General features: G+C 38.5%; 1 protein-coding gene across 12 annotated transcripts in view; it reads right to left on the bottom strand.

Annotated features, from left to right (window-relative positions):
- The window catches only part of PKP4 (plakophilin 4), a 239,995-nt gene that overhangs the window by 99,153 nt on the left and 123,787 nt on the right, over nt 1–17,055 (bottom strand). For 11 of the 12 annotated variants that reach the window (XM_053918693.1, XM_053918695.1, XM_053918696.1 and 8 more), the window contains one exon: nt 6,998–7,110. The exons of the other annotated variant lie outside the window; for it this stretch is intronic. In XM_053918693.1, the coding sequence (XP_053774668.1) occupies nt 6,998–7,110 (113 nt within the window). The remainder of the gene's footprint in view (nt 1–6,997; nt 7,111–17,055) is intronic. 12 annotated transcript variants of the gene reach the window in all.

The raw sequence follows: 17,055 nt of genomic DNA, 5'->3' as shown, positions 1-17,055 counted from the left end.
ACAATAAAGTCTCAGAAATAGTTTCTTGAATTCTAAGATCATCATATTTTTTATAGACTCTACAACTCAAATTATACTCTCTTTCTACAGTTTTGGTACACAAAAAGCTGAACCACTAATACGGTTCCTCTGCTGGCATGAGACATGCAGCACAGGCCATACCTCGTACATTTGAAGGCTAAATCCACCTTGCAGTATTTCCTCTGTCCGAGTTTCCACTCACAGGGTGCAGCTTGTCAGTGCAAGGCTGGAGTGATCGCTAACCACTGCTGAATCAGCATCCCTAGGCTGCTGGTCCGGCCCTAGAGTATCTGCCCCCTTGGCAATCCCTCAGGCAAATGGGAGCCACTAAAATTTAGGCCTGGTATCAAAGGACATTTAAAAAACAAGATAAAAATGTCTGCCAGAGTAATTACCTCAAACCTATATTTAAAAAAAAATGACAATAATGTGTAGTAAACTTTTATTATAACCATTTTTATTTTAAACCACTTGTAAGTGGTTGCCTTGTTTTGGAGAGTTAATGGAAATATTTTGTATGTTGATTGTGGTTATACAACTTCATGCCACAACTCATGTCAAAAATCATAAAAATGTATGCCACAAAGAGGGAATTTTGCCATAACTCACCCTTAATAAACCTGACTTAAAAATACAGCAATTATCTCTGAATGACAGAATTAGAGATTTTCCTCTACACTTTTTTGAACTTAACAAATAGTCTGAAATGAACATAACGTAACTGCAGTCAGGAAAAAAAAAAAACAAAACAGAGTAAGATTCCTGCTGTGGCCATCCTGTGTGACCCCTTCCATGCCCTTGGGGAGTGTAGGTGGGCAGAGGAAGGCCCAGGGTAAGGAGGTGGGCTCCTCACTGTGGGTTGCTGGACCCATCCCCAAGAGTAAGACCCGTCCCCCCAAACCAGAGTAAGATTCCTGCTGTGGCCATACTGCCACCTCATCCCATGAAATCTGAACTAATGTGAAAACAATACCCCACTGATAATAATGCAAGAAGAAAAAGAATAAAGCCCATTTTCATCAAATTTATATGTGAAGGTTGTTGCATAGCCTATGGGAGTCAAGAGGTTTAAAGGGTGTATTTCCTTCCAGGGTACTTGTGCTGTTAGATTCTCCTGAGATTAGGTTTACATACCCTGAGGGTCATTTCTCTTGCCAAGGCATGCACCCTGTGCACCTGCACAGTGAACTGTGACACAGGGCATCTCATATCTCGGTACCCATTGCCACACGGGACTCTGAAAGGCTCGGACAACCTGAAATTGACTCATCCATCTATAAACGCTAAATATCATCCTTGAGCCAAACAGGAGTGTCAGAAATAGCTTCCTGGAGAATTACTTTCAGCTAAGGTGCTATTCCAGCCATTTACATTCTATTCAGTAATAGAAGAAAAAGCCAGATGAGCCTGATTTTGTCATTTAGAGAGACAAACTACTAGGGATGCTGTTTGCTTTATCATACAGTGGTCTCTCAAAGGTGACTCACAGGAGAAAACATTCAAGTCTCAGACCCAGAAACGGCAGACTCTCCTGAGCAACCTGGTTTTTATCTTCTAGACACTTTGAATCATGTAATTCATTAGCGTCTCTCTCTAGCATGGCTGCTACGACACTTAGGGCCAGAGTGCCTGGCTCCCTTCGTAGTTTACTTTTAGCAAACACATGGAGTGTTAACAACACACACTTCATACACAATTTTAACAATCTGTACCTTCCCTTTACTCTAAATTTCCTCACTCCATTTTTGATTTTCTTGTTTTTAAAAGATGTTTCAAATACTTTTGGAATGAGATGAAGAGTTAAATATATAAATAATTATAATGTACTTAGTAAAAATCCAGAAAGTTTGTAACTTTTCAATGAACTGATTCTATAGCCAGCCTACTTTCAACAAGGTGAAATATCAAATACATAACTATAGTATATGCAAAACAAATACAGATTAGTATCTTCTCTATTAACTGATCCAACAGCCAACTTTAAATGAGATTAAGTATTAAATATATAAAGATCTATATTGCACTTAGTATAAATGTAGAAAAGCTATAACTTCTTTATTAATTATTTTCATAGCCTACCTTCAATGAGGTGAAATATTAAATACATAGGAAACTATTAAATGCGTAGGTAACTATAGTATACTTGGTATAAAAGCAGAAAGTCTGTAGCTTTTCTATTAACTAACCCCAAAGCTCACCTTCAGGGGTTTTCAGAGCTGCAGTGATGATTTTTGGTCTGATATATCTATCATCTTTGGACACAGGCTCTATCAGTTCCAGAATAGGGATCATTACATATCGATATTTTTTGTGGTATTAATGTTTTGCAGGAAATAAAACAAATGCAAAATCTTATCAGAAATGGGGTTTTTATCACCTTATTTAGAAATTAGTACTTCCAAAGAGTCATTAATAGAAAGCCAAGCAATCATTTTAATTAAGATTTTTTTCAAGTTCTCAACACGGCATATTGCAAGTGATCTGCGAATGGTAATTGTGGAGTTCAATTTTTAGGACACTTCCTAAATAATTACATGCAGAGGGCCAGTTTTTCTATGTAGAAAATGGGAACATCTTATGGTTTGGGTTAAAAATTCATCTTTCGCAGTGCAAATATGAAAACAGAATTGCTCAGTTCTGGAGCTACTCATGTGGCAAAGGGCTCCACAGTGCGCTATTGAGCACAACGTGAGAGGCATTTGTTAAACGGGACCTCATGCCACTGCCCCCGTATTCACAGAGTGAAGCCAATCACGGCAAGCTCTGGACAACTCTGGATAACTACAAAAGTAAATGATAATATAATGTCATTTCCCTTTGAGTTATTAATACCATCTTTGATTTAGAAAAAGTAAGGAAATCTTACTGTCATCTTACAAACTCTGACATAGGATTTAAATCAAACAAAATGAAATTTCAAATGTCCCATTTTGCTAACTAAACTCACTTCATGTAATAATGAACTAGGAAGCTACATGACCAGAAGCATCAAGCCCACTCTGAATTTCCTTTGAGTAAATCAGAAATGGCTAACAGGCAAGGGGGCTTTGATCTGAGAGCTAATTTCTGTTTTCCTGTATCTTTAGATTCTGGTTCCGAGACTGACAATTGGTGGGGACTGGAAGACACAAGGGAGATCTCTCAAGTCATAATAAAAACCTATACTTCTTTCACAGACACTGCTTTCTAATGGGTTCCTTGCCAGTGTGAAACCTGGTGTTCACACAGCAGAGTAACTGTGTCAATTGTCACCCTGAGGTCAACTGAATAGGTCTGAAGAAGGCATAGGTGAGAATGAGTAGACAGAAACCCGAAGATGCCAGGTAGATAACCTAGTGGTAAAGCATCCTTACTTAAACTCAGAACACCCTGGGCTTCATTAAGGGTCACTCACTGTCCATTCGATGAACGTTTGGCAGGGTGCCTGGCTGCTGAGCACCATATACTGTGCCAGGGCTGTGGGGTTGGCTTACCACCTCATAGGAGAGCTAATACAGGCATAGACGAATAGTTATAAAGAGTTTAGATGAAGAGAGATGACTTTCCTGAAGAAACTTGGGAAAGGCTGTAAGGAAGATTTAGCATTTAATTGGGAGCATTGAGAATACATAGGAATCCACCTGCGATGGGAGGAAGGCAATCAAAGTAGATCAATTATCATTCCTTGAAAGAAGAAACCCACCTTACTCATAACCCTTAAGATTCATTCCATAACAGGTTTCCCTCCTGTTGCTTGGCCTCTCTCCATTCTGACCTACAAAGTACACTTTGGGGTAACTGCCACCAACCACAACCACAAAGGCAAGAGCAACTTCCAATAGGTCTCCTTTATAAACTTAAGTAAGGTGAAGCTTGTCATCGCTGGTTCCCAGTTCCCCACAATCAAATGCCAGCTTTACCTTTCCAACTTCGCAAATCACTAGGTCCTTTAAGGACACATCTAGACACTATTGGGCCATTTCACACTTTAATACAATAATAACATGAGATCACACACACCTTTATACATGCTTTTTGCGTTTCTCTGGTCAGTGCAGCTCTCATTTTTGGAGGACCCATTCACTCAGCCAACGTTCACTGACTGAGCCCCGCTGACATGCCAGGCACCATTCAGACACAAAGCACCAAACTCAATGACAGTTAAGTACTATCCTTGTTACTGACAAAATTTTAGCAAACCTATGGACTTAGTAATTCAACTATGTAACCTTAAAATTACCTAATATTTTAGAACTTAAAGGAAAGTGCAGCAAATAATCTAAGAGCCATGCACATATCAATGACCTCCTCACTTAACAGATGTTACTGTTTCATCATGTTTCCTCCAAATGGCAATTTTAATAAATCCTAATTCCTGATAACTTCCCCCTGCCTTACTCCCTAGAGGTACCACTATCTGAAATTGGTATCATTCCAAAACAATTTTTCTTTTACTACACATGCATACATTCATAAATAGCAAACACTGTTTAAATATTATACAGTAGTGTTATATGTATTTAAAGAATGTTCATAATGATAACCTCCTACTCCTATTTTGCAACTTGTGGTTTTCACTCAGAAGTCTGTTTTGCAAAGATGTCCATATTGATACATGTGGACCTAGTTATCTCATTTTAACTGTCTAGAGCTGACTTATCCGGTTTATTTCCCATTTCCATTCTGATGGACAATTATGTTCTAAGATTTTACCTTTGCAAATAATGCTATAATGAGCATTCTCATATATGTCTTCCTGTGTGTAGCACAGGAGCTCCAAAGCCAAAATGGGAAGCTGCTTAAGTGTTCACGATATTCTGAGAAAACCACCCAGTGGACTAGCCTATGTGGACACGTTGTTTATCATACACACTACGGGGGACAGCATCAATGGCGGTGGGTCGGTGTGAGAGAGACAGCACCTCCCCCTGTCTGAGGCTTGTTATAAGGGGCCCCAGACAAAGGCAGCATGGGTGCAGGTTGCACAAACCTACGTGTGGCCTGGAGCTACATTACCTCAGTGTGTACTCGCAGCAAGAAGTAGTCACAGGACACAAAGCTGCTCCCAAAAGGAGATAAGGAGGGAGTTACAATCCATTCCCAAAATAATACATATTCCTCCTGGCCAGTGGCCCTCTGACCAACCAGCCCTCAGTCATGGGAGGGGGAAGGGCCAGGTCTACTGACCCCACACTTGTGCACAACACTAAGACTTTGCCAGTGATACCAAATTCTTTAAGTTTTAAATCTTACTCTTTTGTCTGATTCTCACTCAATTGTCGAGATTTTTTAACTTGAGTTTTATAACATCTGATTGTGAACTCACTTTTAGTGATGTTGGTTTCTCATCTGGGGATTCCTGAATAATGTGGAGTTACATTTGGGTTCCAAACTCACATGTGGTGCAAAGCCTGGGATTTGCGGGGAATCGCCCTTTGGGTGCCATGCAGCAATCTTAAGTTCGAACACACCACCCGGAGAACACACAAAGCCTCATTCTTGGACCCTGCGCAGGGATAAGCCCAAGACTCAAGTTTTGGGAGTCTGACTGTGCCAGGTCTCTTGCACAGATAGCTCAAATGCTTCTGGCTCTGGCTTTCAGTTCTCTCTGTAGTTCGTAGGCCCGGCAATTTTCCTTTCTTGTTTGCCATTTCTAGGTAACGACTTGTATTCCTAGGACTTTATCAGTAGAATTTCTACATTAGTTTAGTTAGCTAAATTGCCAGAATAAAAGTCCTAACTGAATTTTGTAAATGTTCAACTAATTTTTCTATTAGTGTAAAATTATTTTTAAAATGTTGATCCATACTTTTTAGAAATATGTAATACCATATTATTAAATTAATGAATTGCTCTTTTTGATGCTAAACATACAGCTAACTTTCAAAGATACTGACTATAATTAAAATTAATTTCTGACAATTTTTAACCTCTTTGACAAATTATTTCACTAGTACAGAATTAGAAATTTTTTATTTACAACTTCACAATTGTCTTACATAACTTGAAATTTGTGCTCTTAAAAGTTTTATTGATCTTATTTGTACACTTTAAGCCTTACTAAGAATAATGAATGCACAACTGGTAATGTTGAGAGATAAAAAATTTCATGAGAACACAACTTATAAGCCTACTGTTTTTAAATTCATAGCAATAATTAGGTAAAAAAGATAAACTACTGATAGCATTCTCTTCGCTAAGAATTTTTCTGGCTATGAGTAACAGAAGATACTGAGAAGTAGAACAATTATGATGTTAGAAATAACGGAGAGGCAAGTTACTGTGGGGATACACCTACTTCGGAGTAAACAAACCAAGCTTTAAAACGCAAGTGATGGGAGTGTTTCATGGTAGGCTTTGCTGGAATGCATAATTACTAAGAAGGAAATCCAAAGATAGGATAAGCAGGGATATCACCACTGGGAGCCTATGGCTGTAATTTTTATAGCAATGATGTTTTAAAATGGCATAAAAGGCTATTTAAGTATGATTAAATGTGTTTTTTTCAGTAATATACTGGTTTTGAATTTACTGTATTTGAATATGATAAATTGTTTCATACAGTAATTATTTCACAGGTAGTTTTTCAAAAATTAAATGTATATTGAAGGCATTTTCGCAAGCTAACTAAATGTTATCATTTAGAAATATTTCCTAGTTAAAAAAAATCAATACCAGGTTTTCAATCTATTTAGCTCTACCAAATAATTAGAAATTGTGGAAAACATCCATTCACTGTATTTACACATGAGAAGTCATATTTCTAAGGTATCCAAGCTTACCAATGCCATATAAAACATACCAAGCACAGGACTGAAGTATAATCAATACTGTAAGAGGCTTCCCAAAGTTAGAATAAATTGACATTTTTGGTGTCAAATTCAGGAAGGCACGTTAATAGTGACAGCACTAACAGAATCATTTCTTGCATCCAGAACAACTTAATAAGGCATGTAACTTGAAGGTGTGTAAAAAGCAAGAGCCACTGCCCCTGTACCTGGTGCTGGCGATGCTTGGTGATTCTGCTCCAAGCCTACATCTTTCTAGCTGACTGGCAACAATCTGCCTTTCCACTTCCAGTTCTCGGGTGAGTCGTTGAAACTGAAGCTCCTGCGATTCAAGGAAATAAAAGGCATAAAAGGTGTCAAGTTATGCTGCTCAGGCAGACATATGAATTAATGTATGTGACAGGAAACATAGGAACATACCATAACAACACTATAGTATGGCTTCCTAAAATTAGCATTTTTGATGGAATCGTGAGCCTAATAACCTATTGATTTACAGGTTTTTCAAACATAAAGGCACTAGAACATAAGCCTTTGTTTGGAATTGAAAACATGTATATATTTGTTTTTCTTTGTACTTTTCTTGGTGCTAACTGAGGTATTCCAACAGCACTTCTGCTACAGAGCCGTATGAAACGCTGGGGTTGCAGTCATTACTTGATATGTCTACAGTAGAGGCACAGCAACCAGTACAAGCTATTCACACTCAACAGCTAATTTTTATATACTTCATACTGTATATGTTAGCACAGAATTAAAAAAACCATAAATTCCCATGACAAGAATCACTATAGCATGTTTGATAAAAGCCTTTTTAATTGTTAAGGGGAAAAAATCACTCCAGTCCCATAGAAAAAATCTTGCAATATAAGCAACAAACTTTTTCTATTGCCACAAATATAGTCATGTGTCACTATATGAAGGGGAGCAAAAGTCTGAGCAACAAGAGCAAATTTAAAATTGTATTCAAAAGCTGGAAACATTGTCTGAAGAAGTTATATTCTTCATTTTATGCTGCATCATGAGGGCAAGGAACTTCTATTAGAGGAGAAAATATTGTAACTTTTTTTTTTGGTACTTATCTCACTGTTACCTCGACAGTATTTTAATCAGTAGAAAGTATGCCATGCTATACAACATATATAGATCAAATCAAGTATATCAGCAAAGGCTTTAAAGCCACCAACAACATCTCCAGTAACAACTCAAGCTCCCCTGTGCCATATTATCTCCTTACAAATCTACCCAAAGCAAATGTTGAACTTAAAAGGTGTTTAATTGGACAGTGACTGCTAGTTCAAAATACCAGGCACACAAAAGCATAAACCTAGAAACTAATCAGAAATAAAATTGCCTGAAATATTTTCCTTTTTAATTTTTTTTTTCTATTTTTAAAATATATTTTATTGATTATGCCATTATGGTTGTCTCACTCCCACCCTCCTTTATTCCCCTCCACCCTGCACCCCATCCCACCCACATTCCCCCTGCTTAGTTCATGTCCATGGGTCGTACATATAAGTTCTTTGGCTTCTCCATTTCATATATTATTCTGAACCTCCCCCTGTCTATTTTGTACCTAACATTTATGCTTATTCCCTGTACTGTTTCCTCCATTCTCCTCTTTCCTTACTCATAACCTCACATATGATCTCCATTTCTGTGATTCTGTTCCTGTCCTAGTTATTTGCTTGGTTTGTTTTTGTTTTTTTAGGTTCAGTTGTTGATAGTTGTGAGTTTGTTGTCATTTTACTGTTCATAGTTTTGATCATCTTTTTCTTAGGTAAGTCCCTGAAACATTTCGTATAATAAAGGCTTGGTGATGATGAACTCCCTTACCTTTTTACCTTGTCTGATAAGCACTTTATCTGCCCTTCCATTCTAAATGAAAGCTTTGCTGGATAGAGTAAGGTCTTGGATGTAGGTCCTTGCCTTTCATGACTTTGAATACTTTTTTCCAGCCCATTCTTGCCTGCAAAGTTTCTCTTGAGAAATCAGCGGACAGTCTTATGGGAACTCCTTTGTGGGTAACTGTCTCCTTTTCTCTTGCTGCTTTTAAGATTCTCTCCTTATCTTTAATCTTGGGTAATGAAATTATGATGTGCTTTGGTGTGTGCTTCCTGGGGTCCAACTTCTTTGGGACTCTCTGAGCTCCCTGGACTTCCTGGAAGCCTATTTCCTTTGCCAAATTAGGGAAGTTCTCCTTCATTATTGTTCAAATAAGTTTTCAATTTCTTGCTCTTCCTCTTCTCCTTCTGGCACCTCTATGATTTAGATGTTGGAAGGTTGAAAGTTGTCCCAGGCGTTCCCAAGCCTCTCCTGATTTTTTTTTTTTTTTGAATTCTTGTTTCTTCATTCTGTTCTGGTTGAATGTTTATTTCTTCCTTCTCCAAGTCATTGATTTGAATCCCTGTTTCCTTCCTGTCACTGTTGATTCCCTGGGCATTTTCCTTTGTTTCACTCTTTCTTCTATTTTGCGTCCATACTTACCCATTTCTGTGAGCATCCTGGTTACTAGTGTTTTGAACTCTGCATCTGATAGGCTGGCTATCTCTTTATCACTTAGCTGTATTTTTCCTGGAGCTTTTCATTTGGGCCATTTTGTTTTTGTCTTGACATACCTGTTATGTAGTTAAGGGGCAGAGCCTTAGGTATTTGCCAGGGCGGAGCCACCCACATAGCTGCGTTGTGGCACTGTATGTGGGGGAGAGGACCGAAAGGGAACATTGCCATTGGTCAGCCCTCTGCTGGCTTTCAGTCACTTCCTCTGCTACCCACAAGCAAAGTGGGCCCTTCTGGTGCTGATTCCCAGGTGGGTGGATTTGTGTATGTTCTAGGACCCTGTGGGTCTCTCCAATGAACTCTCCTGTGAAGCCGGGAGTTTCTACCGCAGCCTCAACCCCCACAGGATTTTTCAGTCAGAGGTTTAAGGCTCTATTTCCCTGCACTGGAACCCTGGGTTGCTCTGTCTCTCTCGCTCCCCAGTTGTTCCTCCCGGTTCAGCTGCATGCAATGTGGGACCACCTGGTTTGCCAGCTGCTGCCTCCAGCCACCGTCTTCCCATGAATCCTCTTCGCCCTGCTGCCCATTTCTGCCCCTCCTACCTGTCTGGATGAATGTTTCTTCTTTAACTCCTTGGTTGTCGGATTTCCATATACTCCGATTTCCTGGCATTTCTGGTTATTTTTTTGTTTTTAAATTTGTTATTGCCCTTCTTTTGCTTGTGTGAGGAAGCACAGTGTATCTACCTATGCCTCCATCTTGGCCAGAACTGTAGTTATTTCTACCTGAAATGTTATTTATGAAAATATATAGTATTTGCCATGCAAATGTAAAAATTCATTGAAAAGCATATTAACTCCCTCTGGAATCAGGCAAACATGCAATTACTTGACAGCCCTGGCTTTGCAAATTCTACAAACTGTTCCCAGAATTATTATTAAGAAACAGTTCCTGAACTCCTTAATTGCTTTCTGATGAGGATCCTCTTCTAATGAGCCCATTGGTGTGGGCACATAGGACAGGACCTGAATGAATAATAGCTGGCCCCATAATGCTGTACAACATGATCATACTAAGTAAGCAGGACATTGCCTAACAATTCCTAGACCAGTGGTTCTTAATAAATGTAATAAAATCCATAAAAGACAAGATAGATAATAATTATATAACATTCAGTGTCAGGCTAAGAAAATAGATTATAAGGACAAACTGTACTGTTTACTTCACACTTAGTCTTTCTTTGCCCTCAAACAGTATTATGTGTGTGTGTGTGTGTGTGTGTGTTAAGCTGCTGTTCTTTCAATTATTATACTCCATTGTTTATTATATACTTTTCTCAGAAGACTGGCTGCTTGCATCAAGCTAGTCCAGGAGGGGATGATCTGTGAATCCTGAAATATTCCTTGAGACACCTGCATTACCTTTGTGTTCTGAATTCAATGGCTACTAGAGATTAAGGGTTGGAGTGTTTTCTACTTTTGGGATGGCCAAAAGTTACCAGGGTAGGATTAAGGTATGTTTTATCAATTTAGGACATTAAAAAAAATCCACTTTAGTAGATTTTTTTTTTTACCATGTTTGTGGCTGCCTAAGGTCTTTGAGTATCCTTTCAAGAAAATAGTTGGAAGATTTCCTGCTTTAAAAAGGAAGAAGTTGAGACACACTCTCCACATAATTCCTTCCTTCAGAACTAAAGACTGACTCTGGCTTTGCCAAGATGCCAGACTGTGACTAGAGTGCTAAAACCAAGACTCTTGACATCAGAAAACACACAAAGCTCATTTTCTTTCGCTTTCATTTCCTTACTGTACTCCCTGAAATATGTCTCAAAGTCACATTCCTAAAAAGTAAATCACCTTCACTCAAACTCTGTTTATGCTTGGTGTCAGTGGTTTCTTTATCTGACCAATTTTGTGGCACAGATTTGGACACTGTTCCTGGGAAGCTTAGTGTCAAGGTTGTTTTCTGGTCCTTGCAACAAAAACTGGGAATTCACTAATACCCACTTAATAAATGCCTTTTTCCATACAATTAGCCATGCCAGTCTCTGTTTCTTCCAACGAGAATCCTTGGCTGATACCACTTACAGTTACTGAGTTGCTAGAAGAGCGTATGTATCTATGACGTAGCTACACTTTTTAATTTAAAAGCTGGGTAATTTCTTTAAATATTCATATGGATCAAGTAAAGTCCATAGTATATTCCTATGGGCCATGGAGCACATAATACTGAATACCAGAGTGGTTACTTTCATCAAAACCATATTACCCTTTATTTGTTCACACTTTTCATAAGTAGGATGTCATTAAAGCCCCAAAAGCTGAATATCAGGAACCTACGAAGCACAGAATTTGTTAAGGTCACCCAATACCTGTGAATATTTATATACAAGTAAAATACATAAATGTTTTATTGCAAAATTTTTAATATTACCCTTATGGAATACAAACTGAACACCCATATGTAACTTGGACCAAGATGGTCCAATTCTGTCTCTATTGGGTTCATAGACTGACTAAATGAGGAAGAGATTATTGATTTCCAAAGTAACACTCAATAAGATGTTTATACAGATACCATCTATATATTTAAAATGTTTATTATATTTTATCTTCTAAACTTAGATTATAAAGGCTGATCCCTAAATTAATACCCCAAACTGGGCACCTGAATTATAAGGGGATCTTGTAGCAAAGAAAATAATGTAAAAATCATGGACCAACAGTTTAGAATATGACAATTTCGTCTTAAATTCTGGCACACAAGACCATACACAAACTCTTAAGAAGTCAAGGCTACTAATATGCTATAAAAATGGAATCAGTCTACATTTGTCTGAAAGCTTTTCTTTATTTTTACTTCATCTCTTTCATGTAAATATATTGTTATCCCTGACTGGTGGGGTTCAGTTGGTTGGGCGTCATACCACAAAGTGAAAGGTTGCTGGTTTGATACCTGGGTTGCAGATTCGGTTCCTGGTTGGGCATGTATGAGAGGCAACTGATGGATATTTCTCTCCCTCTCCCCCTCCCTTCTCCTCTCTATAAAAGTAAATTAGTAAAATATTGAAATATACTGTTAAGTATTCTCCGAGAGTCACACAGTAGAAGAAAACAAAGCTTCACTTTCATGACCCTTGTATGGCCTTGAATGGTGAACAGAGAGCTGCACTGCCCAAGAAAGCCCAAGGAAGGATGTGCTGCCCCAGCTCTCAGCTACCCTACTAGTGCCGCAGCTGCAGAGGTACATCCTGGACCAAGGGTATACCCTTCCAGGTAGGCTGCATCCAGCCACCGACTGAAGTGGGAATATAAAGGCTGGGCACAGACTTGCTGGAGAGCTTCCCTTATGCTTGGCTGACCTGTGTAGTCCTAGGACTTCTTCCCAGCCCAATCCTGCTTTTTGGTCCCCTCTCCATCTCAATGAGAACCCAACCTCAGATAGTATTGTTCTTTTGACTTCCTTTTATATGATGGAAATTTTCTCTCACTCCTAATTTAAAAAAAAAATTGTGAGATACTTCAATGTACAGAAAAATATTGACAGTAACACAATAAGCTTTGGAGAACCTGGCCCACCTATAGCAAATCTCAGTATTTTGCTACATTTTCTTCATGTTTTTTAAGAAATAAAATATTAGAGATACAATGAAATCCTTTGCTTTCTTTCTGTAATCCTATTCTTTTCTCTTCCTTCCTTCCTTCACAGAAGAAACCGTATTATTGCTACTCCACATTAATAGATCCAGAAATGATACACAGAATTGTTTTGCACGTTCATAGTTCATATCAACGGTATACTGTACACAGTCTTCTGCAGGTTGCTTTCATTCTAACGTGATTTTGAGATTTATCAATATCCGTGCACATGGATCTAGTTCTTTTATTTTCGTTACTCAACAGTACTCTGTCGTACACCAATAATAGCACCGTGTACTCATGTGTTTTCATCATGATGAACTGTTTGGTTGTTTCCAATTTTGTGCAAATAAGCAGCATCCTTGTGTAAACCATCTTGCGCACATGTGCCAGACTATTCCAGAGTAGAGATTCAAAAGTCGAAATGCTGGGCTGAAGACTACGCACACCTGCCACTTTATGTGATAATGAATGTCAAACCACTTTCCAAAGCAGTTGTACCGATTTATATGCAGTCAGCAGCGTCTGAGGGTTCCCGTTTCTCCACATTCTCACTGACACTGGTTTGCATTCTGGGGCTAAATTTCCTTCTTTCTTTCTTTTTTTGAGGAGGGGTTAAATCTGATAGGCATGGGATGCTATCTTGCATTTATTTTACTTGTATTTCCCTGATAACTAACATCTTTTCATATGTTTGCCGGCCATTTAGGTTTTTGAATCTCATAAATGTGAACTCTCAGGAAAAGACTTTCCATCCTGCCAGTCCCCAGGCTTGCCCTCTTCTGTAAAACTGGTTTCTCATCACACTCTTGTGTTACCATGGCAGCTTTTGTAAAGTTTCATCTTTGGGCAAGGGGTCTTTCAGGAGACTCTCCACCTGGGGCAGCCATCCTGACAGGGAAATGGCAGGCTCAGGATCATCTAGGTGTGGCAGACACCTTCAGGATGAAAGCCAGGTGTACTGCTTACTTAGTTAGGATTCCTTCATTTCAGTTTTGGTTTCTTAAAATTCCTTTATTTCCAGCTTAGCCTTGCTTTTAAAAAGATAACTTAAATATTTTATTCAGCATATTTCATTTTTTTCAGGGGAAAGATTGGTTAGGATAATGTGTGGACTCCCATTTCTGGCAGATGCCATCCAACTACAACTGCTTAGCACTCCTGTTTAATTCCTTCACATTATTCCAATTCACTAATTTGAGAGTAGCTACAGCAGTTACTACCACTGTGATGGCAGCAATTAAGAAACAGCAGTAGGCACTTCTATCAGGCCCTTAGAGGTGACACCTTCAACTTCCTGTCTCCACATTCACACTAACCCATTGTCTTCCAGGCTTAGTTCAGGGGAGTGTCACCTTCTTGTCTAAAGCTAGCCTTTCCACACCCCAGGGTCTAGCTTCTTTTTCTTGAATCTTCAATATTTCCTCTCAGCTTCATGAGTCTCAAATTCTTCCCATCAGAAAACACATCTTGATATCAGGACTCCTCAATCTCTGTTTCCTTCCGCTTTGACCTATACTACCTTTTATTAAATATTTGTCCTTAACTCATTTTTAAGACATAGTATTATTTCAGGCATGAAAATCACTAAAATCATGGTTTCCAATGCTTTATATAATCTTCCTAATATAAATTCAAATACAAAGCAGTATTTAAAAATTGTTCATCTGTGCACAAAAAATTATTTCACATCAACATGCCTTTCCATGCCTGTGCATCTCAGCAGGAAAGTACTGAGTACGGATTATACTGAAAGAAGAAAACTGACCTTGTCATTATGTGATGGATGTTATCAGTAGTTAAGTAAGGAAGTATTTTTATTTCAATCATTGTTGCTTAAAAATCTCCCCCACCCCAATTCTACTTTTCTGTCTTAGTACACGGAAAGAGTTTTGTATCACTAAAAGATCAACTATAATGTTGTTAGATTTTTAAGGTACACAGCACTGCACAGTACACATACTAGTTTCAGGATATATATAATAGCATTCCGCCCCCAGCCCCTGCTTCCCACATCCAAAAGATGAGTAAATTATGGTCGTAATCACAGCTTTGAGGCTCTTAAACCAGGCATTGGAAACAATTTAAAAAATGAATATTCAAGAGCTAATAAGAAATTCCCCCAAACATTCCTAAATACCATTTTCTATTTGGGCCAGCACTACAACTGAAGTAGCCACATTTTCAAAGCACACTTAACTTCTCAGCCTTAAGATAACCAGTCAGTAATATAAAGGTAGGAGATCAAGTGTCCTGACTTTCTATCAAAGTTTACTTAATAACTGACAAATTGTTATTAGTCTACTTGGTAGTCTCTAAATCATTCATAATTAATTTTTAAATTGTTGGACATATGATGTATATCCTTTGTACTGGCTAGTTCCCTTTGTTAAAAATAAATTCAAAATAAAAAAGACTTGAAAAATGAACTCTGCCTCTCTCAAAGTGTTTTTTCAGAACACCAGTGTCCCTCCGTCCCACAGGTATTCTCTTAGAGGAAGAGGTTTTGGGGTAAAGGAGGTTTGGGAAATGCTGCCCAGATGATTCCAAATCGTGACCTTTTAGTAGGACACTTAAAGGTTCTAACGTCTACCAGTAGGACATTAGCTTAAAATTGTTTAATGCAGCAATTCTTTTACTTATTCAAACTAAGCATGCCTTTTCTTTTTCAAGAAACAATACTGTCTTACAGGACACAACTTGGGCAATACTGGAAATAAAGCTCATTTAATATATTTATGGAGGATTGAGTCAAGGGATACTATAATGTACTTTACATTTAACATATTTTTAATACATTGGAAAACAAAATTTTAATCACTTTGTCCAGACTGAATATTTACAAAGGGCAGAGCACCGCAAAGGGTTAAACTTCAAGTGGAAGTTTAGCTGCTGACCTCATACCACCCCCAGGACATCAAGGGTGCACATTATTAAGACGACTCTGCTGCATTAGTGCCCTACACTATGCCCATTGCTTCTTACATTTAGAGTTTGTCTAAGGTAAAAGAAAAATACAAGATCCAAGTATCAATCTGAATTTTTTGTTACACTAGCTAACATTCTAATAGAAGGTGAATAATTTTAAGAGCTTTACTGTTTTATACCACTGCTAAACTACACAGAATTACATATACCTGGTTCTAGTTTTATCTATCCTTCAGTTTTAATGAAGCAGAAAAACAGAGCAAAGCTTGCCAGATGCTCTAAATTTGTATTTTAAAGCTCAGGCTCTTATCTGCAACCGTGTCACCAAAGCTCTTTTATTAGAAATCAAAATAAAGGAAGAGAGGTTTACATTAAAATATAAAAGGAAAGCTTTTCGTTTATAGCCAAGTGCAGAAAATCAAGGCAAACAGGTAAAAGCCTAAGCTTTTTCTACAGCACTATGGATGGCTTTTGAAAATACTGCCTACTCGATAGTAACAACGCCATCAGCTGTTCAGTCTCACCAGTCAACCTCTGACAATCACCTTTCATGCACACTGGTGATGTCCAAATTCACTACTTCTGATCAGATTCAAACCCCATGTTTTCAATGGCTGTCTGCTAGATAGCTCTACTAAGCCACACCCTCCTATGTTTTCTGTTTCTCCACTGCAGTGGTTCTAAAGTTTGGGCATCATCTGGGAACTTCCTTGAATCAGCCACGTGCATTTGCACAAGTCTTCCAGGAGGTTCTCATTCACGCAACAGTTCCAGAATCCCAGGCCTAACGGAACCACCACTCCTCTTGACGCAGGCTCACACTGCAAGTGTTTCCACCCTGTCGTCATTTCCTTTCTTTCTCTTATTCCCAATTCCTCGTAACTAAAGGTTTCCCAAATTCTGTTACTCTGCCTCGAGAACACTGGTTGAATCAATCCATTCCCCCCGGTGCATTGTTATCCTAGTTCAGACTCAGTTCAGACTACTGCAAAAACCCCTCCTCACTGTCTTCTCCCCACTATGGTGGGAGGGGGCATCGCCTGCTTTTCACATTTCTTCCAGATGAATCTCTTGAAGGCACAATACTTCTCACCAACAATCTCTATTTTTGATGAGGTTTACTGGGCGCCAGGGTCTTTGTGAAGTATTTATATGTGTCACTTCACTAACTCTGCAGTCAGCTTGCAAGACTGTAAGGA

Source organism: Desmodus rotundus, chromosome 2 (genome assembly GCF_022682495.2).
Source record: "Desmodus rotundus isolate HL8 chromosome 2, HLdesRot8A.1, whole genome shotgun sequence".
Lineage (NCBI taxonomy): Eukaryota > Metazoa > Chordata > Mammalia > Chiroptera > Phyllostomidae > Desmodus > Desmodus rotundus.
This window is presented reverse-complemented; position numbering and strand designations above follow the sequence as displayed.